The sequence below is a fragment of the Capra hircus genome, chromosome 8 (genome assembly GCF_001704415.2).
Source record: "Capra hircus breed San Clemente chromosome 8, ASM170441v1, whole genome shotgun sequence".
Taxonomy (NCBI): Eukaryota; Metazoa; Chordata; class Mammalia; order Artiodactyla; family Bovidae; genus Capra; species Capra hircus.
Genome location: NC_030815.1, coordinates 102,797,474 through 102,813,840, shown reverse-complemented (window position 1 = coordinate 102,813,840; position 16,367 = coordinate 102,797,474). Strand labels below are relative to the sequence as shown.

General features: G+C 45.0%; 1 protein-coding gene across 13 annotated transcripts in view; it reads right to left on the bottom strand.

Moving 5' to 3' along the window:
- The window catches only part of ZNF618 (zinc finger protein 618), a 206,671-nt gene extending 191,364 nt beyond the window's left edge, over positions 1-15,307 (bottom strand). For all 13 annotated transcript variants that reach the window (XM_018052641.1, XM_018052645.1, XM_018052642.1 and 10 more), the window contains exon 1: positions 15,181-15,307. In XM_018052641.1, the coding sequence (XP_017908130.1) occupies positions 15,181-15,213 (33 nt within the window). In that variant the 5' untranslated portion in view covers positions 15,214-15,307. The remainder of the gene's footprint in view (positions 1-15,180) is intronic.

Below are 16,367 nucleotides of genomic sequence, written 5' to 3'. Positions count from 1 at the left end.
TGTGCTGCATGAGGTCTGAGGCTAGATCATTCAAGGAGATGCTGCAACTGCTTGACTCTATGCCTTCATAGGACAAGTGCCTTCAGAGCCTCAAGGTGCCATGTAGAAGTCCGGTCAAGTACCTCTATGCTGGAGAGACCACTCAGAGATATATGGAAAGGTAGAAAGATGGATTAGATAGATATAGATTGGATACACAGATGGATAGATTAGAAAGATATACGTATATAAAGTAGATAGATGGATAGAAAGACACATATAAATAGACAGATCAGTGGGTGGGAAGGTGAAGGGATGATGGATAGATGGAGGGATATTCCAGGAGCCCCAGTTGTTCTGAGTCTTCCAAGCCCTGGCACCAAACATGACTGGAGAGCCCTTTAAGATGGCCCCAGCCCCAGCCATCTGGCCACAACCACTGAGAGACCCTGAACCAGACTGACCAACTGAGTCACTTCCACATTCTCAACCCACAGAAACCATGAGAGACAATAAACGACTATTGTTCTGTTAAGCAACTAAGTCTTGAGCTAATGTGTTATACAGTAATAGATATCTAATACAGATGGTGAGATGAGTATACATGGGTCGGAGGAGGGACTGATGCGGAATAAGTAACTTCTCTATGCGGAGCCCTGGAAACTAGCAACGTCTTGTCTAGATACCAGGCCTTGTCTCGTACACCACTCTGTTCTACCAGCCTCCTGTTTACCTACCAATTACAAGCCTTTCTCACCTCGATGGCTGATACTCCCAAAAGCAAGCATCCCAAGCTCTGACTTCCTGATTAATTGCCCGCTTGCCCCTGAACAAACTAACAGCACGTACTTTCTGAGACCACTCAATGGACCACCTAGCCTAAGTCTTTATATTGTATAGTGGGGGAAACTGAGGCCCAAAGAGGGAAAAGAGATTCCCCCAACCACGACTGAATTAGGAGCAGGGCTCAGACTAGAGACCACAATTCCTGCCTTAAAGCTCAGCGGTATTTTTCCTCCAAAAGCCTGTGGGCTCCTGGTACCCCCGAGTTTGAGTCCTGCCTCTCCCACTCACTGCCTGTGATGACATTCCCATCAGGGCAGTGAGCAACGCTGCAGGCCTGGCGGGGACGTGCCAGAGCTCTTGGCTCCAAGCATACCTTACATCTGTCTGGGCATAAATTTGCATTCTGAATCCAGGAGGCCCCGATTCCAAGTATGTCAAATGTAATTAATTACAGCAAACCTTCTGCAACTGTTTTCAAACGCGGTATTAAAGGCTCTGTGCGCATGAAACACACAGTCCAGGTCCACCGAGGCGAGCTGGGAGCGGAGGAATAGAAGACGGCAAGTGCCATACGAGGTCCTCGGAGTAGGGAGGGCCACTTCCCATGACAGCAGAGTTCAGACAACCCCCCACGGTAAGGTCTGGGGCAGGGCATGGGCAGAACATCTAATGGGGTTCAGGTTCCAGCCAGTCACCAACTCCACATTTTGGCCGATAGTTCACTTTCCTCAAAGGAATGTTGTGAGCCTGGAATCTGGCATCCATCTGAATTTGAATCGCTGATGGCTCAGCAGGTAAAGAACAGTCTGCAATGTAGGAGATACTAAAGACTCGGGTTCAGTTCCTAGGTTGAGAAGATCCTCTAGAGAAAGAAATGGCAACCCACTCCAGTAATCTTGCCTGGAGAATCCTACGGACAGAGAAGCCTGGTGGGCTACACAGTCCATGGGGTTGCAATGAGTAGAACATGACTGACAGCTAAGCCCTGGCCAATTCCATTTACTTCAGTCTCAATTCTCTCATATATTAAAAGAAAGAAAAGAAAAATCCCTGCTTTCCAGGGTGGTGGTATTAAATGAGATAATAGATGTTAAATGCTTAACCCAGTGCCTGGCATATAACAAGTCAATAAATGCGCAATGATTATAGTTCAAGGCAGGCAAATCCTACTTTGCAAAAATCAAGTGAGATAGAATGCTAAACTTCAGCCTTTTGACAGAAGGAGTTCTTGATTAAAGAACAAAAACTTGCAAGGCTGAATTTCCAATGCATTGCTCAAACTCCTTTCAAAACACTAACAGTGGGAGAACCAGGCTGGAAAGGTGGGCCCAGGTTCAAGTTTAGCTTCGCTGCTTCCCGCAAGGTTAGCCACCCTCCTCCAGGTCCCTAAGTCAGGGGAGCTAAGTGACCTTCTCACCCTGCCAGCTCTGTCCACTAGGCAATATGCCCTCTGGGTTTTCTAGAAGCCTTGCTTCCCAAATCATTACAGGGAGCAGATTTGACTTAGTAAGAGAATGGCTTCCAGCCCCCCTGGGATCCAAAACCCACAGACCCGAAAGGGACCTGGATTTCTATGCCCAAACCAGTCCTGAATTGTGTACTCTGATTCAAAAAGACCCTAGAAGACTAAATAGGCTGAAATTCCTTTGGCAATCAGAAAACCCGTCAGGGGCGATCTTTCACATTTGTTATTGTTCATCTTGTTAGGTTTACTTTCTTCCAAAGTGTTTAACTAATGTTTAGGGGAATGGATAAGGAAAGTGGCAAGCATTTTAATTCCCTCCCCCAAATTACTAGTATCTCACTCTCTCTGTCTGTCTCTCTCTCAAGTTCCCATGACCCCTCCACTTTAACCACCCCGTTATGCTGATTCCTATACCACCACATCCAGAGAAGGCAATGGCAACCCACTCCAGTACTCTTGCCTGGAGAATCCCATGGAGGGGGGAGCCTGGTGGGCTGCAGTCCATGGGGTCGCTAAGGGTTGGACACGACTGAGTGACTTCCCTTTCACTTTTCACTTTCATGCATTGGAGAAGGAAATGGCAACCCACTCCAATGTTCTTGCCTGGAGAATCCCAGGGACGGGGGAGCCTGGTGGGCTGCCGTCTATGGGGTCGCACAAAGTCGGACACAACTGAAGTGACTTAGCAGCATACCACTACATCATCTTCCCTTCTCCATCCCAAACTCTTCAGTCTTGTCGTCTGTCCAATGAGCCGATGAAGCTGCCCTGTGACCTAACCCTCCAGAACAAGTTACTCCTTCTGTCTGGGGGGTTCAGGTTGCCTTAGATTGGTATGGTCCAATAGAAATGGAATATAAATCATTAGGTAATTTCAAACTTCTAGTGGCCACATGTAAAAAAACTGAGAATAAAAACAAGTGAAATGTTTAATATCTTACTTAACACAACATGCAAAATACTATCATTTTAATCTTATTTTTAAAAATGATGACTGAGATCTTCTACAGTCATTTCTTCTTTTTCCTACTGACCCTTTAAGATCTGGATCTACAGAAGAGAAATATGACAATTCAACAAAAAAAATAAATAAGTAAAACAAAACCCAGTGTGAATTTTTACACTTACAGCGCATCTCAGTTCAGGTTAGCCACATTTCAACTGCTCTACAGCCACGTGTGGCTGGTGGTTACCCGTACGTATTGGAAGGCACAGACATCAGTCATCTCTGTGAGCCTTGTTAGCTCTAGACTCCGGTGATCCAGAGCCTCACGACAAATTCCACCTCGAGCTAGCAGCACCCCAGGGAAGTTTCCCTTCCCTGAGGCCTCATTTTCAGGACAGTTTCAATTTTACTTCAGATCAGTTTCACTTTCTGCTTTTCTAGCATACATTATTTTTTTAAAAAACCCACATAAATACACTGAAATTTTTATAGTTATTTTTTCCCTAGTTGATGAAATTTTTTTTTTAAGTCTCCAGCATCCAAAATGCCTTTAATTATTGTCTCTGGGTATTCCAAGGGTTCTGGTTATGTCCCCTCATCTCGCAAAACTCTGAGCCCAAACAAATTCTCGGCAAATTTTCACCAAATAAAAATTCCCATTCTCAATTCTCTTTAAGAATATTGGGGCTGGTGGGAATTTGACGAGAAGGCGGCTCAAAGCGGAATATGCAGATGACACCACCCTTATCGCAGAAAGCAAAGAAAACCTAAAGAGCCACTTGATGAAAATAAAAGAGAAGTGAAAAAGCTGGCTTAAAACTCAACATTCAAAAAACAAAGATCATGGCATCTTCGTTCAAAGTGATCATCCCATCACTTCATGGCAAACAGATGGGGAAACAATGGAGACAGGGACAGGCTGTATTTTCTTGGGCTCCAAAATCACTGTGGACAGTGACTGCAGCCATGGAATTAAAAGACACTTGCTCCTTGGAAGAAAAGTTATGACAAACCTAGACAGCATATTAAAAAGCAGAGACATTACTTTGCCAACAAAGTCCATCTAGTCAAATCTATGGTTTTTCCAGTAGTCATGCATGGATGGGAGAGTTGGAACATAAAGAAAGATGAGCTCCGAATAACTGGTGCTTTTGAACTGTATATGATGTTGGAGAAGACTCTTCAGAGTCCCTTGGACTGCAAGGAGATCAAAGCAGTCAATCCGAAAGGAAATCGGTCCTGAATATTCATTGAAAGGACTGAAGCTGAAGATGAAACTCCAATACTTTGGCCACCTGTGGCGAAGAACTGACTGATTGGAAAAGACCCTGATGCTGGGAAAGATTGAAGACAGGAGGAAAAGGGGACAACTGAGGATAAGACGGTTGGAAGGCATCACTGACTCGATGGACATGAGTTTGAACAAGCTCTGGTAGTTGGTGATGGACAGGGAAGCCTGGTGTGCTGCAGTCCATGGGATCACAAAGAGTCAGACATGACTGAGCGACTGAATTGAACTGAGAAGGGCTGGCCACTCGGGCATACTGTCTTAGACAATAACACATCCAGAAAAAGAGCCAAAACAGCTTCTGATTTTTAATGTTACCAGCAAACTACAAGCCAAGGGCTTGCTGACAGCCACTCGGACCTCCTCCACCTGTTAGGAGTCATTTCCACCTATGGGAGAGACACCAGATTTGATTTCTCCCTGGATCCCCCTCCCCTCCATGAGCAGGACTGGCCCTGGGAATCGGAGATTCCATCCCTGACACAGAACGTCACCTCACTAGAAAGCAAGTGTTCCTGTGGTTTCCACAGCAGACTGGGGAGCAGAGCATCACTTGACTCCATTTTTTTCTCTTTAGTTTATATATGTGGGGAAGGAAATGGCAACCCGCTCCAGCATTTTTTGCCTGGGAAATTGCATGGACAGAGGTGCCTGGTGGGCTACAGTCCATGGGGTTGCAAAGAGTCAGACACGACTGAGCGACTAAGCACAGCACAGCTTATATTTGAAGCCACCTCCTGCTTCGTCAGCCAAAATATTTATATCATTTTTCTGTCGACTCAATACCATCCTCACCTTGGCCTCCCTCCTTTCCTTTTTAAGAAAAGAAAGGAGTTGTCGCCAACACGTTTCCCTGTTTGTGAAGCACTTTTGAGTCTGTTAACTCATGGGATGCTTGCAGGAAGCCTGTGAGGGGTATACGAGTGGACTGCTCTGCCATGTAGCAGATCAACAAACAGGTGCATCGGGCACCCAGATGCCAGTGCCTTCCGGGCTGCAGCAGATCACACACAAGGCTGAAAGGGTGGAGGGTGGCACCTGACTCAAACAGGAGAACACATACGCTGCAAAGGCCTGAAGTTCTGAATTTTTAAAATCTTAGGCGGGCAAGTTAAATAAAACAAGATAAGGGGCCAATTCACCTTGTGAGCACCCATCTGTGACTCTGGGTTTATACAATTTACCCAACAGGGCATTGATGATCAGGAATTAGCTCTAGTTATAAAAATTAACACGTATAAAACAAAACAAAATAAACCCTACACAGGGCTTCAGAGTTTAAAAAACATTTTCAAATATGCTACCTCACATTATTCCTGTGAAGAATTGTGTCCATCTCAGTTCCCAGATGTAGAAATTAAGATTCCTAGGAACAGCTGGTGTGTAAACAGCAAACCCAGGTGCTCATGTAGGAACCCCAGGGAGGGCCCTGCCCCCCCCCACCCTGGCCACGTCATCTGTACAATACGAGTGAGCAAGCAGGCAACACCACCCAACCCACTGGCCCAGCCACATCTTCCCTTTGAAACCTGATCACGCGGGGATCAGACAAGAGAAGCAGGTCATCCAGCCCTGCTTTGATGACAACCCCAAGGGGATCTAATTATAACAGGGAAGGGAGGAGTCAAGACCCTCTCACGATTTCTCAAGACCAAATTAACTCTAATTCCTTTTGACAGAGTGTTTGTGCAAATAATAGGAAAAGCACTGGTTGAGGAGTTAAGAAATCTGAGGTTTGAAGTGGCTCCGCCTATCCACTGAGGTTCTGGGCAAGTAACTCCACCTCTCTTCCCAGGTGGGTGTGTGTCCGTGTGCGTGTCTACGTGTGTGTGTGTGTGTGTGTGTGTGTGTGTGAAGAAATCTGAGGCTTGAAGTGGCTCCGCCTTTCCACTGAGGTTCTGGGCAAGTAACTCCACCTCTCTTCCCAGGTGGGTGGGTGGGTGGGTGGGTGGGTGGGTGGGTGTGTGTGTGTGTGTGTGTGTGTGTGTGAAGAAATCTGAGGCTTGAAGTGGCTCCGCCTATCCACCGAGGTTCTGGGCAAGTAACTCCACCTCTCTTCCCAGGCGTGCATGCACATATGCGTGCATGTATGTGTGTGCCTAAATCAGAAATGACAAACTGGTTTCATGTGGTAGCTTCATACAAGAAGGACTCTAAGGCCACTGGCCAGGCTCCATGGAAAAGACTGCCATGATTGATTAGCAACATCTGCCACAGGCTTAAAAATAGGGAGTGGTGGCATGTATATTACTTATTTACCATCCCTGGATTAGATGCACAAATAACACGCTGCAAGTGAAAAGTACTCTGCGTTTTACAAACTTTTTTCTTACACCTCTCGCAGCTTTTCAGCAGAACCCTGCTACTGCCTTCATCATCATCACTGTTATCATCACCACTTTACAGATGCGGAAAACCAAGTGTAATGCTATACCTGGACAAAGCTCCCAATATGATTAAGGAGTCGAGGGGAGAGGGGAGCGAAGCCTTGCCCCTCAACTTCAATCTGTTTATTCTACCCTTGGAAATGTCCAGTTGGTGTTCTGCCAGCTGGCAGGACAGTTCGTCCACGTGGCCATACAGAAGGGACCACCTGTTTCCAAGGCTTCACCTTCCTCCCACTGGCTGCTTCAGCCTTTCAGAAAAGGAACCACAGCAAGACACAGAAGGAAAGTGAGGCTAATTCAGAGTTCCAGATGCTTCTCCAGAAAGCAAAGTTCCAGCCTCACTTACAGATGGAGACACCAAACCCAGAGATAAGTGAGGTTAAAATAAAAGGGCAGAATTGGACGTCCCTAATTGTTACAGTTCACCCCACCAGGAACAGGACACTCTATATCCCCAATTCCAAGGTGCCTTAGACTGTCAGATACACCATCGATTTTATAATAGCTTTCTGAGACAAAAAAAAAAAAAAAAAAAAAGCGGGGTGGGGGGAACAGTGCTGAAACAGAACACACACATCTACTATAAAACACACCCCAATTTCAGAAATAAGCAAATGTGGGAACCTGACCATGGAGGAAATACGGGAGTCTGTGCTCACTTACTGTGCTGGGCTATACAGTGTTACAATGACAGTGCTTTCTAAAACTTACAGGGAAAAACAACTAAGCAAACAAACAGAATATTCTCAGTTATCCTCCATAATTTTCCCTGAATCTTTAGCATGTGCAAACGGGAATCTGACCAAAGGTGGGGTCTGGTTGAACATCAAATCACACATTAAGCTACTTCACGTTTAAGGGGCCCGTGTATCTATAAACAATCCTCTGACATCCAATTCCAGGGCCTACGGCCAAGACCAGCTCCGGGAGTAAGGACGGGGAATTATCAAGTCCCCTCCACCCCAAGGCACTCCCCCTCTTCCACCTCCTTGGACATGCTGGGCCCCATTCTCCATACCTGCAAATCTGGATCTCTCCATCTATTTTAAGGAAATGGTTCATACAACAGGAGAGAAAAGGGGTGGGGAACTTTTAAAAATTCTCCACAACATGTGAAGTCAAAGGAGTATCAGTCCCATCCAGGAAGCCCTCTCTGATTTATTATTATTATTTATTTATTATTATTATTCCCAGGGAGCCATGGGCTTTGGAGCCAGTTCTAAGAAATCTATTTATGGCTCCCTAACAAAATATGAATGTTGACCAAATGGCCAAACCCAAATTGCTCACCTACTCTTCATTAGACCCAAATCCAGATGATCTAAGCTTTTTCCAAAAAATAAGATTAAGTCATCAAACATTTATTGAGCTGCTGCTCTGTGCCAGACCCTAAAATGAATAACCCATGATCTCTGCCCTCAAGGAACTCACAAGCTGGCTGGTGAGTCAGAAATGCGAACAACCAGCTCCCATCTGTGAGCCCAGATTACCTGGAAAATCCTGCAGGCTGCAGAGGTCCAGGGGACTCCAGAGAAAAGAACACGCAGGTGGGTCTCAAGGGGGTCTGGTTTCTCATGAGACAGAGAAAAATGAGGGAAAGGTCATGAGAGATAGAAGGCCTGGTGTGAACAGAATCTCAAAGGTAGACAGTTTAGGGCTAGTAATCCAGTGGTTAAGAACTTGCCTTGCAATGCAAGGGACACCAGTTCGATCCCTGGTCCAGGAGGATCCTACGTGCGATGGAGCAACTAAGCCCATACACCAGAGTTACTGAGTCCATGTACCTAGAGCCCGTGCCCCATAGCAAGAGAAGCCACTTCAATGAGAAGCCCATGCACCACAATTAGGGAGCAGCCCCACTCACCCCAACTAGAGAAAACCCGAGTGCAGCAACGAAGACTCAGCACAGCCAAAAAATGAAATAAATCATCAAAAAAAAGGTAGACAGTTCACCCTGAATTAAGATTTATCCCTTTAAACAGTGTGCCACAGGCTTTGAAACAAACCCAGAAATATCTGGAGGAGCCAGAGCATCCTTGGAATGAAAGCACTGACAACACTTTGGACAGGAAAGACATGTAAGGTCCAAGAGATGTCTCATCCTGGTCTGTTTTAAAATAAAACAACGCACAAAAAATGCACATTTTCTGTTGTTACTTAATTCTACCTATTAAAGATAAGTCACCAACTCTGCAGAACAACCAAAACTTCTGTCACCAACATTCAACCTCCACAAACGGAGACTACTGGATCAAAAGATTACTAACATGTATTAACCACCTTCTAAGGAGTGGCTGGATACAACACGTGAATTCCTTCATTTAATCATAAAACAACCTTTCAAGGTCAAGATTATTTCACCCCTTCTTCCCGATGCAGAAGTTGTGGTTCCAAAACCAAAGGAGACTTTTCCAAAGTAACACAAGGCTAACCACGCAATGAGGTTGGATTTCAAACTCTGGTCTGGCTGACCTCACATCCACCTTTCCATTTCACCAACTGGGTGGCTGTTAGAAATTTTCTATGCTTCGTATTTAAGGCCTCTCTGGGTGGGGGGTGGGGGTTGGGGGGGGGGATTTCCTGGTGGTTCCATGTTCAGTTCAGAAATGAATTGCACTGACTGACCATCTTTGCACCCAGATCTCCTCCCACCCCTTGGACCCCCAACCCTGGTCCTACGTACCTGCTGTCTTCTTCCATTTTTCATCCTTTTTTCAAGCAATACTTTTTAAACCAACCTCCTAGGACAGACTCCTCCACTTCTTAACTTCAACAGCACACATACTGAGACACAATATCTTCTTGGAGTTTCTAGCCATCACCTGTCTCTTCCGGCTAAAGCATTCTGGCCTAACCTTGGCAGAAGACTGCTTTAGGGCAAATTCAAGGGAGGCATGGACCACTTTGGCCAGAAGAGGCTATACGGATGAAATGCCTCAGTGCGTAGAGTTCAGAAAAGAAGTCCCACCAACAAAACCAAGCGCTTTCAAAGACGTGTTATAACCTTCTGAGGCCACCCAGTAACAACGAAATGGAACGCTGGTCTGGTTCTATGCTGTCCAACACAGAAGCCACCAACCACATGTGGCTACTAGCACGTGAAATGTGGCTAGTCAGAAAAGACTCAGTATCCCTCCAAAGAAAGAATGTAAAATAGCACATTAATAATTTTTATATTCATGAATACTGAAATGATAGCACTGTGGATATACTGTTACATAAGCCATATTATTAAAATTAATTTCATCTGTTTCTTCTTGGTTTTTTTAAAGTGTGACTAGAAAATTTTAAATGACATATGTGGCTCACATTTGTGACTTGAATTTTATTGCGATTGGACAGCACTGGCCTGACACATTTAAAAGATGAGAAGATCAAGACAGCAATTCTGGAGTTTTTTAGGAAGTGCATACACACAAAAATACAGACATTCACTCAGAGTCTGACAGGCATTTAAATATAGCACAGACATGAACTTTCTTAACTCCAAAAAAAGTCCTCTGGCAATGTGAAGTAAGTGAGGAATAAAAGTAACTGGGGCTGCTCTCCCTCCGATCAAGACTGGGATTCCACACTACTTAAAAAGTCTCCTTCCCAGCCAGAGAACCTGGCCAAGATGCCACTTCACTCTGGAAGGACAAACTAATAGTACCTGCCCTTCCTGTCTCATCCAAGGCCAACAAGCTGAGGTGCATGCCTAACTGCCACCTACGCGATCGAGACGTCTTCACAGCTGGCCCTTCAGGTAAGCTCAACCAGAGAATTAAAAAAAAAAAAAAAAAAAAAAAAAATGTGACCCAGGACACTTATCCTAAAGGGTTCATGTGAAAGTCTACTGGGGTAATAAGAAAATGAAGTATAAGCAGCAATATGCGGGATTCCTGGAGCACATCATCATCGATTGTCTAGACCAGCAACTGTCAAATTCTTTTAACCATAACTCACAGTAGGACTTAATCGTGCACACACATCAGCATATGTAAATAAAACTAAAGTTTCGTTAAGACAACACTTACCTGGAATGCACAGCTATGCCCCTGCTGGTGTGTATTCCCCTGTGCCCTACTCTGTTCTTTTCATGTGTGTGCTGACTGTGATCCACTGAACTGATCTTACAACCCACTAATGGGTCATGACTCACGGCCTAGCCTGGGTATGGTGAGTAGAGGTACACTCCCCACCCTGTGATGGGCACTGCTACGTGACCACTGCACCCCATCCTCCACAATGTCGGAGTCCGGCTGTGACCTCAGAATCCTTCTCAACACAGTAATGCAGGCAGCTACGGCCCATCCCATGGAGTCAGAATCAGAGAAGAAAACGACTCATTAGTATCCCTGCTCTGCTCCAAAGCTCTCATATGACAAACACAAACACTGAGGGCTCAGAAGGAAAAAAAGCGGTTTGTCCAAGATCATGCAGCAAGACCGTAGGCAAACTAGGCCTCCTGTGTACCCACAAAGCCACTTCACCTTCCATCACCAGGGAGGAGACACAACTGACGTGAAACATTACAAGAACACGGAAAACTTTCAAAATTTCACCATGATCATGAAAAGTCTGCTTATACATCCAATGAAGCACGCAAGGAAGTTCTTATCACCCTTCCAAGGAGACAACATGAGCCTTCTGAGGTCAGAGGAAGCAGTATGCCAACAGCTGAGTCAAAGATGGAGGGGGGAGAATAGTATCTGACAATGCAGGAGTTTTTAAACTGTTTCTCAAACAAAACAAACCACTGGCTGTTTACTTCCTAGGACCAGGGAGAGGTCACACTCATACTGACCGGCCATCTTTGTTGCTTTCCTTCTGCAACAGCAAGAGCCCTTGTTCAAGTTCACCTCTATGCAAGGCTGAAAGTATAAGCAAACCCTTTTTCTTAGCTTGGTCTGAAGTCAAGCAATAAAGCAAGCCCTTGAAATTTCAAACCTTATTAGAAAATTTAAAAAAAAAAAAAAAACCTCCTTAGGCAGAAAAGCAAAACATTAGTAAGAGTCTCCTCTGTGAGGCTGAGCATAAATGATCTTTCACCAAAATAACTCAGTCCATCATCAAATTACCACCCCTCAAGTCCAATTTGCCAGATTTTTCGCCCAAGACGACAAGAGAGTTTGGTGAACAGACATGGCCTAATAAAAATCAGCTGATATATATCCATTTCTGGTCACACTTCCATCCACCATAGGAGGTGAGGAAGGCAAGGCCCAGGTCACTGTTTCAATCCTGAGAGACGCCAATAGAAACAAAAGAAAATTGACCCCGCCCCCAACAGTACCATCATGCACCTCTATTTCCTTTAAAACAAACATGATCAGAATAACCAATATAAAAAAAAAAAAAGAAAAAAAAAACAGCCTACAAAACAGATGATTTTCCATTTCTAGTCAGGGGTTCCCTTTAAACTGTTAAACAACACAACAAAATTTCAAGAGAATGGAATGAAGGAATTTGAGTTGTGTGTCAGGAGATCCAGGGCACACAAAGGAACATGCTGCAATATTTTTATTCCTTGCACCAGAAATAACCTGTTATCAACAACTCTGAGTCTTTCTCAGATGCCCGGTAGGGGTGCCCACCCACCCCTCCCCAGTGCAGGACACAGTTCTCCTCCCATCACCTGCTAAACTGGCTCTCCTGTCTCGTGAGACCTCCTGAGCCCTTGGAAATTATAAATTCTTTGCCTGTCCTCAGCATCGGCCTAAATAATTCAATAGAAAAAAAATTAATTACGCTACTTTAAAAAAAAAAAAAAAAAAGCTCATTCCAAATATGTCAGAATGTGGCCAGTCAGCCCTGAAGGATTTTGTTACTAAAAAAGTAAAAATCTCCCAAATGCAATGGCGGTGATGGGAAATGTCAAACCTCTGCACTGTCAAATATATTTCACAGAATTTTTATCCCCTTAGAAATCTGAATTTCCCCAAAACAGGGTTGGGAATTCATGGACCAGGGCCATCATTTCTTCCAAGACCAGCTGGTGGGTGGCCAAAGGGAATAGGATTTTCTGTCCTAGCCCTGTGTGACCCACCACCAGGTCCCATCCAAGAAACCACTCCACAAAAGCTAAATATCCCCCACCTTTTGGACAGAAAAATTGGAACTTTCTTTTTTTGATGCAAAATCCCCAGCAAGTTCAGATAGTAATCTATCACAAATAACCCTTCAACTTTGGGTAGGTATCTTATCTTCCTTTGTTAAATTTCAATTTGGCCAATATCTGTCTTCCCAAAAGAAAAAAAAATTTTTTTTGGCTTCACCTTGACTTTTTTGAAGGCCAAAAACATCAAATAATATCTGCACATATGCCTTCATGATCCAAAGACAAGTATCTTTGGGTTTTGGCTTTTGTTTATATTTTGATTTTTTTTTCCTTAAAAAATTTTAAAATTTGATGCTAGAATCAAGTTGAATTGGTGTTTTACTCCATTTTTTCAGCAAAGTAAGTATTCCACTACAGAAGATGGATAAAAATCAGAATTTTCATCTGTTCTCTGTCCTTCCCTTTTTATCTTTCCTTCCTAAGTCAGTAAAATTTGTGCTTTTGAAAAAAAATTAGACCCCCCCCCCAACTAAATGATCAAGCTTAATGGATTTTTTTCCCCCTTTGAAAGTAATCAAATTTGTGAAAAATACCAAATATTACTAAACTATCAACCCCACAGCACAATCAAAGAGGCCTGAAACCAAACTGGATATATATTTTTTAATAATAAAATTTTCAAATTGAAAGATTGAGCAAGCACACAGAAAAGAAAATTTTCTTCTTACCAAGAATTCTTCAACCCTTGCCTTTACCAACTGATTCAGTTGCATGTCATAAAAAATGAGCTTCTGTGAATCCACTGTTAGTTTTTTCATAATAATGTTAATTATGCATATCTTATTTTAATGGCGGTCTCTCCTACAAATCTGTGGACTACTCAATTTGTATAATGTAATGAATTTACATTTTTTTCCCACTGAATACTGCTCAGAAAAGGTTGCTGACATTTTCTGTATAAAACAACAACAAAAAAAGAAATGCCTAGACCTTTCAGCAAACAAAATCAGAAAACAGTCTTAATTATTCCATCAAAGCAAAAAAAATAATAATAACACACAACCCAACAAATGCAGGGAAAAAATGGATTTCACTCTAACTTTTCCAGTTTCTGCTTTTCCTTAGAACCTTGGGATTTAAACACAGTAAAATGTAAATGAAAAATTAAAAAAATAAGACCTACAATTTTTGGGTGTGTCCAAAGCCAACATTTTAGGCTCTATTTCTCTTTTAAATCCTTCCTTCTTGGAAATAGAAAAACTTTAAATATTGCCAAATGGCAAAATTAGTCTTTTTTGCCCACTGAGCTAAAGAAGTTCCAAATTACAATGAAGTACAATTTCTAATTGCTTCAATAAAGCCAATTCTCCCAGTTTCTCCCAAACTCAACAATTTCCCTCCTTTCCTCATTCCAAATAGTTTTTTCTCAAACTAAAATGAGTTGGGCAGCCAAATCGACTTTGGTTTTAGAAAGCTTTTTGCCTTCTCCCCTTCAAAACCTGAATTCATTCAAATTCTAGCTTAATTTTCATTTACATATTATCTGGATTTGGCTTCAGAAATAAAAATTGTCTCTATGTTCCTGGAAAGATCAAAGTGAAAATTGTCACCCTCGAAAAGAAAAAAAAAGAATCTCTGTCCTCTCCGCTGCCTTATAGAGGAAACTTTTGAAAAAATAAGAAATAAAAATATTTCTTTTCAATTTTAATTTCTTTTTTATTTACAAAATAGTATCCTCTAGGTGGCGTCGTTTTAATGGGAAAAAACTACCGTTTGAAGAAAAATTAGAAAAAAAATTGAGAAAAGGAAATATGGCCTAAAAAAAAAAAAAGATTGTTGCAAAGATAGGAAGCCAGGGGGGAAAGACCTCCCGAGGGGTCATCGGGGACCCCAAGCGCACAGAGGGTCAGGGGGAAATTGTAAATTTAGAGGGGAGGGGGGAGATCTGGAAGGGGTTGCATTTTTGCAAAATGTGAATTGTCCAAACTGAAATGGCTGCTCTGTTCTCTCGCCGCTTTGTTTTCTGGGCTCCGGTCCGAGCCCGGGGCTGGAGGGGGCGCCGGGTGGGGGCCCGAAAAGACCCCCGCGTCACCCCCACCCTCCGCACACCCCGCTGCGCCAGGGGGGGTTCACCAGACCCCGACTCTCCCGTTTGCGCCCACAAAAAAGCCCGCAAACGTGCCCAGGCACTTTGCATTTTGCAAATCTTGCAATGAAGTGGCGCAGCGCCCCGGGCCCCGGCCCCCCGGGGTCCCCCGCGCGGTGCATGCCCCCGGCCCCCCGTCGTACCTGCGGAGCCGCCGCGCCGCCCGGCTGGTTCATGGGTCCGTGCGGGAGGAGGCGGCCCCGGCGCGTCCTGCTCCTCCCGGGCCGGGCTGCTGGTGCGCGCACAATGCCACCGCCGCCGCCGCCGCCGCCGCCGCCGCTCCCTCCTCCGCCCGCCCCGCTCAGGCCGGGGGGGCGGGGGCGCTGGGGGCGCGCGGGGGGGGCGCCCGGCCCTCGCCCCCACCCCCGGCCCGCACCGGCCGCCGCCGCCGCCGCCGCCGCCGAGCCGCCCCTCTCGGGGCTGCGGCCGCCCCCCGCCGCCCTGCCCGCCCCCGGGCCGGCCTCGCCGTGCGGCCCGCGAGCTCCGGGCCTCGGCCTCGGCCTCCGCGCCACCGGCCTCCGCGCCGCACACAAAGCCGGCCGGCCCCCGGGCGCGCGGCTCCCGCCCGCCCGCCTGCCCCCGGGCCGAGGCGCACCCGCCCCCCAAACTTTCCCGCGCCGCGCCCCGCGCGCCCCGCGCCCCCCGCGCCCGCCCCTCAGAGTCTTCCTGCCCTGCCCCCGCTCCCCAGCCCCTCCGAGAGGTCATTTTCACGTTGGAAAAAAAGTTTGGGGAGCCTTCTCTGAGCGGAACACAAGGGGTTAATGGGAACTCTTTGGCTCCCCCCTACCCCCCCAAAAAAATCAGATTGATTTTTTAAATAAAGTTTGAAGAGCTGGCCTTATGGAAGAATCAGAAGACTCAATGGGGATATTATCATTGCCCCGCCACCCTTCCAAAAAAATCTAATGTAACTGAAGAATAAAAGTTTGAAGAACTAGCCCTATGTCAGACAAGAGGGGTTAAGGGGACTCTTTCTAGCCCCCCCAGTCAGATTGATTTTAGAAATAAATATCTGAGCTGCTTTTATGTGAAATTCAAGATAAAGAGAATGTTTCTCTCTATCCCTGTCAATTTTTTAAAGAATATATTTATTTTAAAAATTAAAGTTTGAAGAACTGGTCCCATGCTGGACAAGAAGGGTGAAAAGTTAGACACCCCTACCCACCCATCCACATGCCCCAATCAAATTGATTTTAAAAAGAAAAATTTGTGAAACTCTGGGTGAAGTAAAAGGCGAACAAGGATATTTCTATTCAACACCCTAAAAAATCAGATGATTTTTAAATTTGAGGAACAGGCATCCTTGTAACTTGGTAAGGTTTAAAGGGAA